The 18,955-nt window shown below is 32.7% G+C and overlaps 4 protein-coding genes and 1 long non-coding RNA gene across 6 annotated transcripts in view; 3 read left to right on the top strand and 2 right to left on the bottom strand.

Moving 5' to 3' along the window:
- Positions 1–3: 3 nt before the first annotated feature.
- Positions 4–3,278, bottom strand: LOC135841747 (high mobility group nucleosome-binding domain-containing protein 5-like). Its single transcript, XM_065358892.1, has 4 exons — positions 2,306–3,278; positions 1,386–1,675; positions 906–1,058; positions 4–833 (listed from the first exon to the last, which is right to left on the bottom strand). The coding sequence occupies exons 1-4, from the start codon at positions 2,664–2,666 to the stop codon at positions 660–662; spliced, it is 978 nt and encodes a 325-aa protein (XP_065214964.1). The 5' UTR covers positions 2,667–3,278; the 3' UTR covers positions 4–659.
- A 1,894-nt stretch (positions 3,279–5,172) lies between these two features.
- LOC135841748 (uncharacterized) lies at positions 5,173–8,130 on the top strand. Its single transcript, XM_065358893.1, has 4 exons — positions 5,173–5,491; positions 6,027–6,230; positions 6,398–6,540; positions 7,825–8,130. Exons 1-4 carry the CDS (start codon positions 5,408–5,410, stop codon positions 8,069–8,071), a joined length of 678 nt encoding a protein of 225 aa, XP_065214965.1. The 5' UTR covers positions 5,173–5,407; the 3' UTR covers positions 8,072–8,130.
- LOC135841750 (uncharacterized) overlaps positions 5,444–18,955 on the bottom strand; it is a 66,799-nt gene continuing 53,287 nt past the window's right edge. Inside the window, exon 6 of the long non-coding RNA XR_010557991.1 lies at positions 5,444–5,578. This is a non-coding gene — a long non-coding RNA (uncharacterized LOC135841750). The remainder of the gene's footprint in view (positions 5,579–18,955) is intronic.
- Positions 8,961–14,659, top strand: LOC135841745 (epoxide hydrolase 3-like). Of its 2 annotated transcripts, XM_065358891.1 has the most exons (7): positions 8,961–9,363; positions 9,498–9,628; positions 9,729–10,004; positions 10,793–10,944; positions 13,469–13,723; positions 13,818–13,948; positions 14,215–14,659. In XM_065358891.1, exons 1-7 carry the CDS (start codon positions 9,136–9,138, stop codon positions 14,221–14,223), a joined length of 1,182 nt encoding a protein of 393 aa, XP_065214963.1. In that variant the 5' UTR covers positions 8,961–9,135; the 3' UTR covers positions 14,224–14,659. The 2 variants fall into 2 exon arrangements, with proteins under 2 accessions (XP_065214963.1, XP_065214962.1); XM_065358890.1 differs by having other exon boundaries at positions 13,818–14,659.
- LOC135841742 (uncharacterized) lies at positions 15,024–18,744 on the top strand. Its single transcript, XM_065358887.1, has one exon. It carries the CDS (start codon positions 15,211–15,213, stop codon positions 16,477–16,479), a length of 1,269 nt encoding a protein of 422 aa, XP_065214959.1. The 5' UTR covers positions 15,024–15,210; the 3' UTR covers positions 16,480–18,744.

Below are 18,955 nucleotides of genomic sequence, written 5' to 3'. Positions count from 1 at the left end.
ATGACCAAGGTACAGCCTGCCAATAAAATTAAAATATAATCAGGTATCTTAATTATTTTTTTAAAAAACAAATTAGGTATATATGTGTATTTAAAAGCATAAAATACCAACATCAACAATTCCAATTTTATATGAACTTTTTCTCGTCATTTTAAAACATGACCCTTTGAAAGTCGCGACTTGACGACTGAAAAATATTTCAAGCTATATTAGACACTATATTCTCATTGTTTCCCTCTTGAATTTCTGTTAATAAATATTTTATTTTATTATTGACGAGAAACTGACAAGTTATCAAGGTGTTACACCTGCTTAAATAATCAGATTTCGTACTAAAGTTTTGTTCATTTGCCATTCATTAGGAGAAAAAATAATTGTGAGAAAGTAAGGCTGAACATGGGATGATTTACATATTTTATAACGCAAGAAAAATTTATAATACTTATTTGAACCCTTTCAAACATAACGTCTGAAGTGTATGTTGGATAAGTTGCCTATCTACATATCTAACGACATCACCACACCACCTGCTATCGTAAAAATACTATATTTTGATTTTCTTTACATTTTTCGTTAATAAAACGCGCCATATCTAGTAGTAAGTAATACATAATACAAACATTAAAACACTCGTATTTAAAATATCCTTAAATAACATGTCACTTGATTTTCTTTTCCTTGGATGATTTTGATTTTTTATTTTTTCCATATTCTGTTTCATGGTGATAAGTATGTTTGCTTCCTTTCTCAGACTTATGACCAGAATCCTCCTTGTGGCCTTCTTTCTTTTCTTTTTTACCCTGTTTCTTCGTTTTTTTAGTTTTCTTCTTACCCTATGAACAAATACATAGTACGAAATGAAGTTGTAAAATCTGTAATCGATTTCCAAAACATATAAAGTCAACCTTTTTCTTTTTCTTCTTTTTGCTTCCTTTTTTTTCTTCTTGTTCACTTGATTTTTTACGCCCAAATTTACGAAATACTCCTTTTTCATGATGACTATGCCAGAATTCCTCCACTTTATCTTCTTTATCAAAACGATATTTATCGTTAAAGCCCTATGAGAAGAAAAAAAATATAACACAAACAAATTGAATTATTTGGGTACATGGAATTATAAAGTAGGGCCATATTCTGGGAGTTTTTTCAAAATCACTTAAGCAATGAAGAAGAATGAAGGTAGGTAGTAGGTACTACAGGTATCCAAACGCAGGTTATTTTATAATCAAAAAATGATCAAAAAGTGTGCAATTTTTAATGATGGAAAATTTTAACCCTTTTTTAAATCACCCATTTCTACACATTTGAAAAATTTCCACCCACTGTTTCATAACTTAAAATTATCCTCCAGAATAGACTCAATGAACATATTTTTTAAAACTTGCCTTTTTGAAAGAACCTTTCTTTCGCTTTTTTTCAGTTTTGTAATCAGCGGTTTTCTTCTTTTTCTTCATTTTGCCAGATCCGCCTTCCTCTTTTTTCTTCTCTTCATATCCGCCTTTTTTACCACCTTTCTTAGTGTATTTTTTTTCTCCAGCTTCTTTGCCTTCTTTGCCTTTTTTACCTTCTTCTTTATGGTGATTTGATTTACCGCCAACTTTCTTATTTTCCTTATGACTATCGTCTTCCTTTTGATTGTGATCATGGCCATGAGTCCGTTTTTTACGAGTGTTTGCTGTAAAGAAAATAGCTTGATGGTAATAAAATAGGGAAAATCCCGACCTTTTTTTACAACATGGAAGAAAGCAAATACTTGTATAAAGGTGAAAAAAAGTTGAAATATGAACACACTTGCCTACTCTTAGTTACCTGCAAAGAACTAAAATAATGAGCAAGCTTGAAGCTTATTCAGAGGTGTATCTACATACAAGATCCCTAGATACGAGCATGATACGAGTATATTTATCAAACTACGAGTATCAGGTAGTTCTGGTAGTTCACGTCTTATTTCAGTGCCTGAAGAATACGTGCATGTGCCTAGTAAACTCGTGCGATCAATCTCAAAATAATGAAGTCTGTTCTCAAAAAAAACTTTTGAAATAAAAAAAAATCAAATAAAAAATTGTAGAATTTTTATTTGGAAGTAAGTAATCTCATAACATTCTTACATCTACAAAAAAAAATTACAAAAGTAAAAAAATAAAAATAAAATGATTTTAGCTCAATTTTTATTTTCAAAAAAAATAAATTTTGTTCATGTTGACAAAAAAAGTTACAACAACACTTCATTATTTTGCTAAGGCAGTGCACGTAAGGGGAAAAAACTTGAAAGTGCATCTTACACAGAAAATTGTAAATAGCTAACCATCAACTTCAGCATTTTCTGTAACTTGGTATTGACGAGATGATGCTTCAATTGGTTTACTTTTTGGTGTATAAGGTGGGTTGGCGGCAGACTGCATTAACCAGGGTAGAATATCATTTTCAGTGTACTTTGAGCCATCACTATCAGTATCATCATTCAAAGAAACATTGCTTGGGGTTGTTTTGCTCGAGCTAATGAATGACTCGTTGATATCAGGCTGCTCTGTTCGGGTAGAAATCACAGTTTCATTCCCTTCAAGTTGTGATTTCTCAGTACTGGAGGGTGATGTTGATGATGACACTGATGCTGCAGAAGCTCCCGAATGCAAGCCTGCTGGTCGGTAAACTAGACCGTAAGTCATTTTCCCAGAATCCACTGCCTGGATGGTCAACACTGAAAATGAAACCTATGAAAATTGTCCATATCCAGTCAATTAGAAAGGATAATCAATGCGAACTTTTAAAATTAAAAAAATCAGCGAGCATAAAGTTAACAAAAATATGAGTTGAAATTATTATTATCGGTAAACCAGCAACACACCAGATCCGCATAACCCCAAATGAACTTAAATTTAGACATTGATTAGATGCAATACTGTAGCATTACTAGCCTGACTTTTGAGTATACTCAATTATGATTCAGCAAAATCCACAATAATTAATTAATTAGCAAAGCACACAAAAGGGAAAAAATACATTAAGTATACTTACAGCAAAAAATAACCAGTACACAGACGTAACAACCATGTCACGTATATCTGAAACTATAAACCATAATAAAAAGCATAATACACGAGTCTTGACCAAATTAACTTCTGCAGTAAGGCGAACTATATAAAAACACTTGGCACATTTTTTTGGTAAAAACGAATTACATTGGCTAGGTATATGTTTCTTTCCATGTAAAAAAATCCACCAGATTAGACACTAATTATATAACATCGGTACTCTGTGTCTACGTTTGAAGTATTAAATACCTGGATTGTTTGATTACCATTGACTATATTGATATATTTGTTTAAATACAACAAATCACAGTTTACTTTTTTGGGGGTTTGTTATGGTAGGTAATAAAATGTACCATAATTTATGTAGACTTTAACTGCACCAGGGAGTAATAAAAATAAATCATAGACGATTATAAAATTAATGAAAATATGAAAAGCTGGACTAGACGCATCTTACTTGTGTATGTAATAAGAAAAAATATGTATCTATACCTAGTTTCTTATTTCTTATAAGACTAGGTATCTGGTATACAGGTACATTTGTTCAAAACCTAATCAACATTAGGTACTAAACTTCCTACCAATAATTTGTGAATTATTTCAAAAAAAAAATTTGTTCAAAATTGGATCAACATTACTGAACTTTCTATCAATAATTTTTCAATTAAGGTACATATTTCAAATCAATCGCATTTGAATTTAAAATCACCAAGATTACGAAATTGAAAGTATTTTAGTACAGGTAATACGTACAATTGGTTATTATCTCGGTACACTGCTGGTTTCCTTTCTTATTAGCATAATTGTTCTTTAGATGTGTTTACAATTGAATGAGCATAGGACTTGTCTAATGGTCTGTATGAAAGAAGAATTTTACTCACATTTATCTCGATGAAGTTAATCAGTCATCTGTAGAATTGACTCATTAACCTATATAAATATTAGGTGTAGCTGCGGGTGAGGTTGATAAACTTGCAAAAAAATCATTGTGTAATTATTCGGCTCCTTAGTTTTAATTGATAAATTATTTAGCTACATACCTACTAATACCTGCATACAATTTGAGATTTGGTAATGTTAAAGTACCTATTGGTGCAAGACAGAATGCAATTTTAATGGGATTGCTGCTGATAAATTGGTGCCGAAATAGTATGGTATATAACTGCATAAGTAAGGTGCACCAGGGTAAGTGTTTCAAAAGCTAGAGGACCCCTAGGGTAGTCCTCCACAAAAATTATACAGCTGCCCAATCAGAAAACTATGGGTTCTACAGGTGTACAGAGGTCTGATGAAAAAATGTGCTTGAAACAGTAAAATAGTAATTTTTAGGATAATACAGCGTAAAAAGTCATAGAGCTCATGAAGTATTCTTTGGGCCCCACAAAATAGAAAAATTGTGTAAAAATGGCCTATTAAAGCGATTCGTTATAGCTCAAACTTTGAAAATTGTCTTTTCTACCTTACAAGTCAAGTTTCCTGGAGATTGGGCACAACTTCGAGTCTGCGCATCTGAAAAATATTTTCTGAGCTCCAAATTTTCCAAAAATTATATTAAAAACAATCAAAAATTCGATTGGGCTGCAACAACTTTTAGAATCGTCTGAAACTCGATTTTTGATTGGAAAAGACACTTCCCGAAGTTTTAGCTGTCCAATCGAATCATTTGGACAATTTTTTGAATATTGATAGTCAGATTTCATTTTTTTTTTTAGCAGACTTCTGAAGCACATGAATGAATATCTACTGTAAGGGGAAGAGGGTGGCCCAGTACTTTTCATTGTCATAAATTAAATGGTAAAATATGAAGTAGAGGGTAAGCGCAAGTCTATACCAGGTAGTGCTTCGGCATGCAAGTCGCGTCGGGTGTCCCAATTAACCCCAGTGGACCTTATACTATAGTTCGCAAATGACCAAATTTTGGCCAAATTGGTTCTTAAAATTCAAGGTCATCCGAATGCATAATGACAATACATGCAGAAGCAGACGTACAGTTTATACAAGACAATGTGAATTTGTTTTACAAAGCGAACGCTTTAAATAACAGACTCTTGGTCCATGAATTCATACGAGTGAAAGTATGAGGCGGCAGATATCTACGTATAAAATGTAGAATGAATCGTTCTCTTACTCCCGTTAGATTTTCAATGCACATTTATTAAATGGAACATACATAATAAAGTTATGTTACAATTACCGCCCATCGATTACATAGTAGGTACCCCAACATTAACGTGACATTATTCTTTAAAAATCAAATATGTACCAGCAAAGTGAATTTTTATGGTGCACATTTCGCATTCATGTTATTTTATCAGTCAATGTGCAGATGTGAAGCGAATCACTCTTCGGTGTTAATTTAAAAGTTTAAAATTAAAATGCATTTTTTAAATTTACTCACCCAGGTAATTATTCCTATTTTGAGTGTGGTGTTTTTAGTAGACGCTGCCAAATTGAAAAAAGTAAGTTTTTTTGCAATTTTGTCTTCTTGTTTTCTTTATTAAATGGAGTCGTATCATGTACCATATCAAGGTCGTTTGCAAAGGTTCCTGCAAAAGATTTATATATGTATAATAATCCAATTAGTGCAAACCTTCGCGTATGTTATATGTTACATTTTTATTGAAGACAGAACGAATACTTCGACTTTTTTTCTTTTCTACGTACATACATACCTACTTAGATACCTAGGTACGAGATGCCGAGACGGTGATTGGTGAGCAAAAAAATTATTCTTTTGGGGATTTGAAAATAAACATTTACCTACCACGAGTTGATAAACAAGTTTGGAAAAATATTTCATAATGAATTGATACAATATTTCTTTTGCAATTTCAAAATATCCGTCGCGAAAATTACCTACCATTTAATCTGAAACAATCAGCCATTAAGTACCTATATCATACCCATCAATTCATCCTCCTCCCTCTTTTACTGCGGAACAATTTTTTTTTCAATGTACTTCAACCCGAATCTTTCATTTTTCCTTATTCACAGAGAACCTCGAACCCATATTACGGTCACCAAAACGCAGGGTACGAAGCACAGGCATCAAAAGAAGATGAACAGGATTTTAGCGGAATTCCAGGTGAACCAGGAGTAGACTACCCTCTCTACCATTCAGTGCCAGAGACAAATTTCAATTGTGCAGCAGTACCTCATGCTCCTGGCATGTATGCAAATGTTGAAACAGGATGTCAAGTAAGGGTGAAAATATTCTACCTATCAAATAACATAATTATTATTGTAGTACCCAGAAGGAGGTATGATAGCGAATACTACTTGCTTATCTACATAAAATAATATTCTGATTTCTGATACATGGAATGTAAAATGAAAAGTTGACAAAATAAACCTGACTTATTTAGGCTTATCACGTGTGCCATGATGGACGCGAAGGTCACCAAGGAGCTTCATTTCTATGCGGTAACGGTACTTTATTCAATCAACAAGAATTCACTTGCGATTATTGGTACAATGTTGACTGTGGTCAAGCGCAATCTTTATACAGGTCAGTTATACATAATCTGATGAATCTTTATGACCGTAACATTTCATATTGTAGCATGTTCATAAAAATGCGTGACTGAGACGTAAGTATACAGGAAATATACATGGAAGGGAAAATGCATCATTTGACGACCCTGCTTGAAAACACAAACATGAGTTTATGGTATAATTTTCAAAAATTTACCAAAAATGTTTGAAGTTTTATTTATTTTTATCAACACGACGAGAGCAAGCTGTCCTTTTATTTTTCCCTCTAAAAACGTAGAGAAAGGAGCATGAGATTGAATCATGAATTATCAAATAAACAGGCGTTGGACTCGGAAAATTCACTAAAAAAATGACCATTTTTATGCGAGTATATGTGCGTTTTATTTTGTCATTTTTCCGGGGAGGAAACGACAGCTTCGCCACCGCTGCCCTCTCCAATTTTGTGCAATTTCCAGCAACGTCTTGCGAGAAAATGATGAGTAAAATGACACTCTTGAACGTGTATTACTTATTTAAATTGCATAGGTTTTTTTTTCAGTTGAGTGAATAAAGAATTCTTGACATAATTTTTGTGGACAAAACGAAGTAAAATTCAAAATTAACAACTCGTATTTTGGTAAAATTCATGAATACATATTACCAACTTCATAATTTTCAAAAAATAAATCGTAGAATAAACAGATAAACAGATTTTTTTTACAAGAGGAGAAAGAGGAAAGAAGATGAAAACGTCACAAAAATCGCTCGTAATTGAATTTTAATTTTTTTTCAACATGAAATAATTTCTTCTTTTAGATTACACCCGAAGTATTTTTTTTAGAAAAATGAGCAAAATTTGATAAAATTAACATTTGTAGCCTAATTCTCGTCTTGTTCCTCCTGTTCAAAAAATTTCTAAATTTTTGAGTAGAACATTTCAAAAAGTCCCTGCAGGGGCGTACCCCGGATTTCGTTGAGGAGGGGGCTCAAGTAAACTTCTGAGGCGGAATGAATACAAATTAAAAAACTCAGGTAGGTACTTCTTTCAGAATATGGCTCTATTTTTCAAAAAAGAAGGTACAACACTGTTATCATATCTACATTAATAGTAAGCGAAATGAGCGCGAGATTTTTTTAAAAACTTTTACAGGCTTTGGAAGAAAAAAAATAAATTTATGTACATGAAATTCTGCATTTTCTTTATTTTCTGAAAATTATTTCAACTACTTTTTTCGAAAATTACAATAATTTTATGCTACTTTCAATGTACCTACAACCATTTTAGAATTTTAAACACTTTCATTTTCATTTTCAATAGACTGAATGCTGATCCAGAAACCAATCCATTCAATCCTAAACAAAAATCCAGCGAAGAAACAGTAGACACAGACGCTTACAAAGCCACCCCGCAATACTACTCGTATAATAAACCAACTCAACAATATTACAAACCCACCCCTCAATATACTCGTAAAGCACCGTCATCGCAATATTATAAACCAGCATCGACACCATATTCTCGGTCAACAGTTCCAAAATACTATCAACCCAGTAGCGACTACTGAAACAAGCCATATTGAATTTCAACCAGATGCCATTTTTGTTTTATCTGTTATGTATTTGAGAGTGAAATGTATTGTTATTTTCAATAAATTGTGAGTTTTTGTAACCTTTTGCCATTTTTATCTCTCTTTCAACTTTCTCATGAAATATGTATATTTCTCTTGAACAAGGTGAACAAATGTGAATGAATCTTTCAATTCAACTCTCGCACACTAATAACCATAAATTTAAAATTTTGGACCGTTCTGGAGCCTTGAGTGAGATTGGGAGAAATTTCAAAACTCGCTGAAGGCTCTAAAAAGGTCAAATTGCGAGTAAGAAACAATTTTTGTAAAAAAAAAAAAAAAAAAAAAAAAAAAACTTGAAAATAAAAATTGAGTGCCTAAGTAATTTTCTTCCAAAATGAAAAATCATTGTTTATGAAGTACTAAAAAATTTGGATACTTTTCAAAGTAAGTAGTTAGTTGACTAAAGTCTTGAATTTTGAGATAATTCTTGATAGGTACCTATTTTTTAAAAAAAATTAAGAAATCAACTTTTCAAGCTAAAAACTGTTAACTAACCTATTAGTTTGTCGCATTCAGCTGCAGATACGATGGTCGATGAGTTGTAGGTCTAGGTAGGTATAGGTATAGCTTTACTCGGTAGTTTTTTTTTGACGCTTAAAGACTGGTCAGCTTAATTCATGGGGTACTCCATAGCTATAAGCGCCTTATTTTAAATTTAACGTCAATGTAGCTTTAAAAACAATCAATTTTTTGAGCAAAAAGTAGATAAAATTCTCCCACAGTGCTCCTGACGGCGTTTCGTGAAATTAGATGCGGTGCATCGACGGATGCGAATCCAGGTTACGTTGAACTTCACCTACCTTATCTACCTATAGCTTACCTTTCTAACAGCTCGAGCTGCGAGAGTATCGTACATACATGATTCATGCCGAATCTTGTACGTATTTGAAAGATCACGAGCGCGTGTTATCGGCTGTTTTCTTTCTTTCGTAGGTTAGCGATTACGTTGTGATGTTGTCGGTTGTGTGTATTTATAATTTATTTGTTAACGCGTTAAAATGTCTACCATGAAAAGCGTACAATACAACGACAGTATCGTAATAATTCCCCATTTCGAGTCGTTAAAAATATTTTGTTTTTCATTCATATGGGGAATGTGGACAATGGCGAAACGAGTCGTATTACAAATGCTGAAATCGTCCAGCTTCGAATGGAACGACATCGACAATCCACCTTTATGTTTGGTTGATACGAAACTAGGCCAGCACAATTACATGAAAATAAAGGTACGTATTGAGATAGACACCGCTATGTATCTAATATCAACTGCTACATGCTACATATTATAAGTATTTACGTTTGTATAATTTCTGCGATGGAAAAATATCTACATAATAAACCGGTCGATTTATGTCATCAGGGAAAAGGCATCAAGTTACATTACGTCGAAGCAGGAGATAAAAATAAACCAACCCTATTACTCCTTCATGGTTTTCCCGATTGTTGGATGAGCTGGTTCAATCAAATCCCAGAATTATCCGAGCATTTTCGGTATCTAAACGTTTCATTTCTATCCCCTGCCTACTTACCCCATCATCTCATTCCATGCGTTTCCACATTGTTTTAATCACGCAGTGTGCTTTTTTTTCAGCGTTATAGCGATAGATTTGAAAGGTTTCGGTGATTCGGATAAGCCATTAGCTAGACGAAGTTATAGATTGGAACTATTGCTCGAAGAGCTCACTATGTTTATTTCATCGTTAGGCATTACGAGATGCTCAATTATTGGCCACGATTTAGGCGCCCTTTTTGGCTGGTATCTTGTGCATTTGAATCCGGATCTCGTATCCAAATTTGTTGCTATATCGTGTCCACACCCGAATGTGTATTGGGATGATATTCCGAGAGGTAGTCGTTTTAATAAAAAGTAAGTATAATTGAAAATGTAACGTAGGTACGTAATGCATTCAATAACAGTATACAGTATACCTGGAATATTTCGTAAGAAAGTGAAATTTATTCGTAATATTCGTCATATTATTCGTCATTATTCGAAATCACGCGTGCACGTAATTCATTCGTTTGAACGAATTCGTCAACATTATTCCAATGTACAAAATTAACATACAACAAAATGAAATTTTTTACCACTATACTCATAATTAAAAACTGTTATCTTATTTCAAAGTCAAACCCTATCAGACCAGTTTAATGATTAATCAAAGAGAACACTTCGATTTTTACACCGAGATAATGCTAAAGTAAGCTCATGTGTAAAGTTCAAAGCGTCATTTCATTATTATAAATGGAGACTTCTCGTTTCCTACGTAATTCAATACCTATTTTTATTTATTTATTTACATGTACTTTTAGGAGGGGAAATGTTCCTGGTTGTATTGTGGATTAATAATTCCTAATATAATCAGAACAAAACTTTCCAAAGCAACACCGATTTGAACAAAAAATGATAAAAACTGAATTGTTAAATTTCGCATTTATTGTAAACGATGTAAAAAAAATTGATCACCATATTTGAATTTTGATTTCTAATCGATAAAAGCTTTAATAACTCTATGATATTCCACCTATCTTCTTTCTTCATGCAAATGTATAGTGAGAAAATATTAATCAATTAGGTATGTGCATTTTGAATGAATTAATTTTAATACCTACTTTTAATACCCAGAACTCTTATTTCTTTGCGAATATTTTCAGTTGGATAGAATTAGCCCAGTTACCAATATTACCCGAATTGGATGCTTTGAAAAATGATCTCGAAATCATAACCCAGTGCTACGGTCATTTAAAGTCCAAAAAAAATTACGAAGGCTACATCGAAGCTTATAAATATACTTTCAATCGAAGAGGTACGTTTGATAATTATTTCTTCGTTCGCTTAATACCTACTAAATGCAATAAAAATGGATCGTATTGTAAGTAAGTACATAAATAACAAACGTAAATTGTATGTAAAAGTGAAAAACATCTGACGCGCATGCAACCGCAAAAAGAAACTAAACATAGATGATTTATCAAACCATCATGATGAATGTGGGTCTAGACACGTGAACCTAAATAACACTTCATTATTTTCATTCCTTATTTGAGATAAATTTAATTCTAAATTTGATGGAAGAAATGAAAATTAATGATTAAGACAGAACTTCGAGTGCAAATTTTTGTCCAAAAATCGAAATTATTGGTCTCAATTTGTATTTCTCATCCCCTTTTATTCAAATTTTTTCCATTCTATTACAACCCACCTCTGACGTGAAAAATTATCCAGAATGATAAATAGCTATGAATCAGGGCTTTTTTGTGATGGAGCGCGGGGGGACTGCGTCTCCTCCAAAGGAAAGTTCAAAAATATTGAAAAATTGCTATAAAAACTAAAAAAATGAAAGAATTTGAAAAAAATAAAAAATAAATAAATTTTGGTAACTTTTAAAATTTTGAATTTTTTCAAGTCAAAATTATCTAAATACAAAGCCCGTCAAGGTTGTCCAACATTGAAATTTTTGAATTATGGAACAATATTAAGTACTTGAAGAGCAAAAAAAGTGATCTAAATTTTTCATTTTGAAAAAAAAATCAAAATGGGGGTCCAGGAAAAGCCCTGGCAGTTCCTTTCAAAAGAAAATTTAGAAAAATGTTTCAGTTCAAATGGGTAGGTGTACTTACATCATTTTGATAATGTATTGGTATTCCTCCCCCTTCCCTTCAATGAAGAGATTTTATAACTTCACATCTTTTTACTGGGCAATGAGAAAAAAATTCGATATTTCGCTGCTTTCCATGTCTTACAATTAGGAACAGTGAGCAAAACTTCGTTCTGAAATATTCATTGACGAAGTCTAGACCAAAAACGAACAGAGAAAAAATTAATACTTAAGTAGGGGCAAAAATAATATTCCACTTCTACCAATTTTCCAAGCTCATTAAAATTTTCTCAATTTTTCTGATGTAGCAACGAAATTTTCAAAGAAAAGTTCAGCTTGTACGCAACACTTTTTAAATTTTCCAAAAATAGAAATAAATTCTCTTGGAATGAAAACATTCAAATCATAGATTTGATATGTTTTTGTCATTGGGTTTCAAATTTGAAAAAAATATCATCCTACTTATTTAATTCAAGAATTTTAAATATTCAAGTCTAAAAGAATAAGTAATTTCTTCATTCCTCTCCTCAATTTTTTGAAAGAAAAAAAACTCATCTAATACCTATGCGGCTATGCAGCTAATTTGTAAATCTTTTCCTGAAAAAAGGGATGTAGTCTAAAAATCATTGCAGACGGCTATTCTCTTTCTCTTTACCTAGTTATAGCAAAACGTTCCATGCCAAAGGTCATTCCAACATTTTTGAACCCTCCGGTAGTGGCTTCTATAGCCTTGAAAGTCCAAAACTTGATTAATAAATGAAAACAGCATTCGAAATCAGAGGCCGCTTGAAAATGTTTTGAAGATGGTGGGAGGAGACAGGGAGTCAAAAACGGCGATTTTATGGAACAAAATTTCAATTTTTCCATTGAGCTTTTTTTTCAAATTCACTGTTTTATGTTTTTTATACATATATTTTTTTTGAGCTAGTTATGTTTTTGAAATTTCTCATTCTTAAATTAATTGTTACGTCCTATGACATTTTTGAAATTTTAAACAGCGGAATTCAAATCAGCTCGAGCAAAACATAGGTGAAAGCATTGAAAAGTTGATAATTTGGAAATTAAGAAAAGATAATCATGCGAGACGATCAAATTAATAAAAACCGCGTTATAATGCATTTTAACATCCTCTTACAATATTATTGATCACTTTAGCTCATTTTGAAGTCTGTTTTTTGAAAGATATTTCGCTTCTAATATGTATGTAAACATCTGGAAATGTTCAAATATCGGATTCGATCTCTTGATTTTCATTTTTCATAAATTCTGGAGGCACGCTGAAAATGCTTCATAGGACCCTCTGGCTGGAATTTCTCCGAATAATCAACTAATTTTTTGACCATTTTATTTTAAAATGAACCCTCTGAAGAGAAGGAATACCTCGCTAAAAATATAAGAACGGTTTATACAAGTTGAATACGTTTCGTAGAAGACCTTTGCTCTTCAAAAATTGTCCAAACATAATGTAGTCAACTCGAGGCAGCTCAAACTTTAGTTCCAAGAAGTTTATTAGGTACCTGTTTTCAAAAATTCTAATTTCACTTATTTTAAAAACCGAAGCTTTAAAATGCTCTCTTTATTTGTAAAAGTGAATCGTGATAAAGGAAGCATTTTGTGAGGTAGAAAGGGACGTGTCTTGTCTACGTACTTTAGCGCATTGATCCAATTTTCTTACACGTGTGAAAAGTATATGCTATCTCATACACTACATTCATTTTAAAACATTTTACAGAGGATTGGACTGGAGCAATAAACTATTTCCGAAACCTTCCGTTCTACAGATTAGAAGGCGAAAGTTTACGAGAAATCGACGTACGTTGTTTATTAATAACGGGCAAAGTGGATGAATCGGTGCCTTTGGAAAGCGTCGTTAAATCGACCGAGTTCATACAGAAATATTACCTGAAAGTTATAGAAAATGCTGGTCATTATCCTCACCAAGAAAATCCCGAAAAAGTGAATAAAGCTTTACTCGAATTTCTACTAGGTAAAAAAAAAAGAAATGCCATCAATTAAGTAAATCATAGAGAATTTTTTTTTAAAGCAAAGAGAAATCTGACTCTAATGAAAATGTTTTCCAGATCCACCTTTGATGAAAAACAAGAAAGATGTTCAATCCAGCGGTGGTATTTTTGGTAAAATGATGGGATCAGTTTCGAATGGATTCAATTACGGATCAGAAGTTTTATCAAATATCAAGAATGATCCTAAAGTAGCTACGGCTTCTTTATTATCTAAAACTTTATACATGGGGGCCAAACCTTCATGAGGATGCCCATAATTTCATTTTATGAGTATTTAATTCCAATGCCTTCCTACATCGCTTGTTAGATATACTTAGGTTTAATTTTTATTTCTTAAATTTTTGTACATATTTCTCATAAAAGTGCAAGCGTTATAAATGCGATATTTCGACTTTCTTTTAAAATGTTCCTTCAAAATACTAATGATTAATTTATTATTGTTTTATTTTTATAGGCCAAATGATGCTCATGAAGAGTTAGTCGAGTTCTACGATTTCATCTAGAGTTTAAAATTGTACCGTAGATAATTACGCATAACGTTATATGTATAGGTACCAATTGTGAATTGAATGTATACCTATTACCTACCAACACTTACAATCTCACAATTTTATAAAGTATTCTGAATTTGTATGTAAATAATAGTAAGCTTCATTGCAAATTATCCACTAGATTGTACTCACTCAAAAGTATGCACTTTTACCAGTGATTGTGTTATTGATCAGTTCTCGTGATTTTATTTATTCAAATTTTAAGGTTAATGTTTAGAGTATAGTACGAGTAGGTAGGTAAGTATAACTTGAAAATTCTACAAGTCTTTCATTCGTTTATTCAGTTTCTCAATGAAGTAAATACATCTAAGTGTGAATTTTAAAAATAAAATCTCGATTCATTTCTGAGTAATTGAATTTTCTATCAAAAATCAAAATATGTACAGGTAGCTTACTGTACAATTTTTGGCAAGAATTCATTTTCTCTCTACGATATGTAGATAGGTATTTATACTTGACAGTTGGCCATAGGATCAAAAAAATTTCACATAAATTTTTTGAGAGAGGTATTTTTTTCTTCATTTTTTTTCAACATGAGTACGCTGTTGCATATTCCCACTCATTTAATTAAAACAGTGTTTTTATCGCACTTTTAAATGAAAAAAGTATCTAAAAATAAAAATGATCTTACGTAGATAGAGGCACTTGAACTAAGTAATTTTTATCTACTTTGGAATTACTAAAACATATAACAAATAACATCATATTTTGAACACATCGAGATATTTCAACCTAATTGTTGTAACATTGGAATTTAAAATAGGTTCACTTTTGATAGTTTCGCTATTTTTCTGTTCATTTTTATCTTATCGTCAATTAATTATTCATCATTTATTTACCTACACAAAACAGCGAAGTACTACGTATATTCTCGTCACAAAATTCTTCATTCTGTCAAAATGAACGGTTCAGAATGGTGTGTTCGTTTTCCGCTGCAAAAAAATTTCAATTTCGTGTTCGGGCTAGAATCTAACCTCGAAATCCAAGATGTGAAAATTGAATTGGATAACATGAAAAGTATCGAAGGTTACCAGTCAGATATACAAATCGGTCGTTCGAAGTATAAATATCGAAATGGAAACCAGAAGTATTCGCGATCGGTTGTTATAAAAAATTATCCAGCTTCATTTCCAAAACCTGCTTTTACTGAGATAACATTTTCCAACGAGATTTTCGTTTTCAACAAAGTGATACCGTTTTTCAAAACGATGGATGATTCTATTTCCAACTTATTCCCCGAATTCTATTGCGGTTGCTTGGACTTCAGCGAGAAGGAGGAAGGATGCATAATAATGGAGAACTTACAAGAAAATCATTACCGTTTGACGAATTCGAAGGTATTTTTAGATATTGAACATTTGATGCTATCGATGAAGAAAATAGGCGAATTTCACGCTTATTCTTACCAAGCTAAACAGCAACGCTCAAAAGAATTTTACTCACTGGTAGATGGTTTAGTAGATACGCATTACGTTATAACAAACGTCATCATAGGATTCCTTCCTCCAATTATCGAATATTTTTTGGACGTTTTATCTGCCGAATCAAAATACTACAATGAAAAAGTACATGAAATTCGTCTACTTGTAGGAGACGTCGAGAAATTTATAGCGACAATTTTCACCACTAGAACGGAACCGACAGCAGTGCTGTGTCATGGAGATTTCCTGCGGAATAATTTGATGTTCAAATACGACGAGGAAGATGTCCCAGTTCATGTCAAGTTCATCGATTTGGGTAACATGAGGTACTGCTCTCCGGTCACAGATTTAGGATTGATTTTATACATGAATGCCGATCAAACTACTAGAGAAGAATATTGGGATGCGTTGATCGATGCGTATTACGATTCGATGAAAAATACATTCCCCAAAAATGACTCGATTCCATCGAAAGATGAGATTCTGCTAGAATTTAAACATAACGTTTTGGCGCCGTGTTTATTACTCTCCTCGTTTCTACCTTATATGATGGCTATTGAGGAGCACAACAGATCGCTCAGCACAGTGGATGAATTCTCGCAGGAATATGAAGACTATAAAGATACATCCTTTTTTTCGTCATCAACTGATGTAATTGTGAATAACACTATTAAACTTTTTCGACCTCACAGAACGGAAAGAGTTTTACAAATTTTACGGGATGTTATAAACAGAGGGTTTATTTAATACTTACAAGTAAGTTCTTGTAACTATAAGTAGGTATGTAGATGTACCAGTACCTACTACTTATTTTATATGTAATTATACTTCACATTTTTTTTTTTTTTTTTTGCAAATGTGATATCGCTAAATTTTGTTACAAAATATGCTTAATTTTAATTCATCATCAATATAGGTACTTCTCAAACATAGTCAACCACTCAACCAGTTAGGTAGGTACATATTTTACGTTTACTGTGTATACCTTTAATGGTCTAAGTCAGTCGACGTGGAATCTCAAATACTATCTTTTGGGATACTTAGGGCCACTTACCCCAAAACAAGGGCGTACAATTTCTCTTTTGATGATAACATTGTTATTGTCACACTCTCTTGAGATCTAGAATGCCATGTGACCTCACTGTATCGTCCAGAGTTTTGTCTGAATAATTGTGCCACAACTTCTGTTCTCTCATCGCTTTCAAACTACCATTTCAATAAATTAATTGAAAAATTGTCAGTAACAGTAACTTTAACTCAAAATAAAGGTCTCCACTAAGCTTGTTCAGAATTGTACGAGATTTTTTCCCGTAATCCACAAGTGAAAAAAGAATTTTTAAAAGCCAAAATAATCCCCAAAAAAGTGTAAATAATATAATATAAATTTTCAAAAATTGTGATTGAGTGGTTGCAATTTGAAGAAGTTTCAATTTTCAGAAAAAGTGTATCTACCAGCTGTATTTCTAGGGTCTCAACATTTTTTCAAAAAAAAAAAAAAAAAATAGGCAGTTACAATCCTGAAAATATTTTATTGACCATATACATTTATTTTAACGAGCATTCATCTTTCCGCTCATTTTCGGCGCGTTTGAAAGAAGTGTTTTTTTTTTTCAAAATATTTGAGGCCTGAAAATACATACTTTTTTTTCAAAATTGGACCTCAAACGAGACTGTGGCAGAAATACGACCACGAAATGAATTTTTCTAAAGTAATGCCTCCGTGTTCGATTTTTCGTCGTCTTATACAAATTTTTTGAGCAACACATTATAGAAAATTCAAGCTCCTATGACCCTAATTTTTCAAGTTGTATAACTGAAATTCTTTACAACATTCCTCATAAGTTAGGTACCTACCTAGTAAAAAATGAGCGCGAAATTGGTGACTTTTCTGGTTTTTTCAAAAATAATTTTATTAAAGCATTTCAATACAAATGTAGGTAATCCTCAAAGCATGTTTTTAAAAATTTTTCTCTATGAAAGAAAAGTTGCTAATTCGTTTTTTTTTCAAGATTTCAATTTTTCCCATCATGTAACCCTAAGAAATAAGAACAGAATTCTTCTTCTCTCCCCCTCTCTCCTACTCACAAGGGAGGTGCCCCAGGTGACAAGCACCGATTTCAACGATTCTTGCATCATTGGATAGAGGACATCGAACATAGTCTAACCCAAATTTTCAGCTGCTGAAGTTGATATTTCTGCCTTCCAGGGTGATTTTTCGATTTTCACATTGCAATTTTGAAAAAATCGAAAAATCGCCCTGGAATGCTGAAATATCAACTTCAGCAGCTGAAAATTTCACTATGGGCTACATGGGCTAGTCTCATCATATGTATTGAAATGCCCAAATAATATGAGAGGTTTCGGTATGCGACCTCCGCCGACTATTTTTGGCCAATTTTTCAAAATTGCTATGTAAAAATCGAAAAATTGCTCTGAAAAATCGAAATATCAACTTCAGCAGCTGAAAATTGTATGGTAGACTATGTTCGATGTCCTCTATCCAATGGTGCAAGAATCATTGAAATCGGTGCTTGTCACCTGGGGCACCTCCCTTCTCAGTACACAGACCCCCATTGATCAGATTTCAAAAGTGAAACATGGTGCATTCCGTGGTTATATTTACCTCCATATTGTCTTAAAGAAACGAGTCGATCAAACGCCAGTCGAAGTCAACGACGAGCAACACATTCAACACAAAAATATATACAGAGCTCTCAAGCTATAGAGTTACGTACATTTACAGGAGAAAATTTTTGCACGATAGAACGTTTGAAATCTTGCAGTTTCGTACGACATCTGTCGCGTTTTTGGTCGCATGCAAAGAGATACGGGTCTTCTCTCTCTGTAAACGATACAATCTCTGCTAAATGTAGTTTATTCACGGTCTATGAATTCAACTTTTGTACGACGTAATATACTCTTTGTATTTGCGGTATAGTTTAGTTTACAATCTCATTAAGTGGAAACTTGGTTAAGGGATACTCGTGTATAATAAATGGTGCATTACGCGCATCGGCGAATTTAATCGAATTGTCGTTGTCTAAACAAAGGTTTCGTCGAAGGCCTAAGGCCGAGTATGGTTTCTCATTTCTGAACCATGATTTGGAATTAATTGGACCAATGTATTTATGCGTTTATAAGTAGGTATATTTCGTATCGCAACGCGCTATATAAGTATGGGACGATAATTCGTAAAGAAAAAAGAAATATGTAGATACGAGTA

The sequence above is a fragment of the Planococcus citri genome, chromosome 3 (assembly GCF_950023065.1).
Source record: "Planococcus citri chromosome 3, ihPlaCitr1.1, whole genome shotgun sequence".
NCBI lineage: Eukaryota > Metazoa > Arthropoda > Insecta > Hemiptera > Pseudococcidae > Planococcus > Planococcus citri.
This window is presented reverse-complemented; position numbering and strand designations above follow the sequence as displayed.

What these genes read in the sequence shown, in the direction of transcription:
- LOC135841747 (XM_065358892.1), bottom strand. Translation starts at nt 2,666, where the DNA reads ATGACTTACGGTCTAGTTTACCGACCAGCAGGCTTGCATTCGGGAGCT. An exon ending in AGAAAATGCTGAAGTTGATG is followed by an intron (nt 1,676 to 2,305) that starts GTTAGCTATTTA and finishes TTTTCTTTACAG; the next exon opens with CAAACACTCGTAAAAAACGG. An exon ending in AAAAGAAGAAAAAGAAAAAG is followed by an intron (nt 834 to 905) that starts GTTGACTTTATA and finishes ATTTGTTCATAG; the next exon opens with GGTAAGAAGAAAACTAAAAA.
- LOC135841748 (XM_065358893.1), top strand. Translation starts at nt 5,408, where the DNA reads ATGCATTTTTTAAATTTACTCACCCAGGTAATTATTCCTATTTTGAGT. An exon ending in ACGCTGCCAAATTGAAAAAA is followed by an intron (nt 5,492 to 6,026) that starts GTAAGTTTTTTT and finishes CCTTATTCACAG; the next exon opens with AGAACCTCGAACCCATATTA. An exon ending in CAAGCGCAATCTTTATACAG is followed by an intron (nt 6,541 to 7,824) that starts GTCAGTTATACA and finishes CATTTTCAATAG; the next exon opens with ACTGAATGCTGATCCAGAAA.
- LOC135841745 (XM_065358890.1), top strand. Translation starts at nt 9,136, where the DNA reads ATGTCTACCATGAAAAGCGTACAATACAACGACAGTATCGTAATAATT. An exon ending in ACAATTACATGAAAATAAAG is followed by an intron (nt 9,364 to 9,497) that starts GTACGTATTGAG and finishes TTATGTCATCAG; the next exon opens with GGAAAAGGCATCAAGTTACA. An exon ending in ATATACTTTCAATCGAAGAG is followed by an intron (nt 10,945 to 13,468) that starts GTACGTTTGATA and finishes AACATTTTACAG; the next exon opens with AGGATTGGACTGGAGCAATA.
- LOC135841742 (XM_065358887.1), top strand. Translation starts at nt 15,211, where the DNA reads ATGAACGGTTCAGAATGGTGTGTTCGTTTTCCGCTGCAAAAAAATTTC.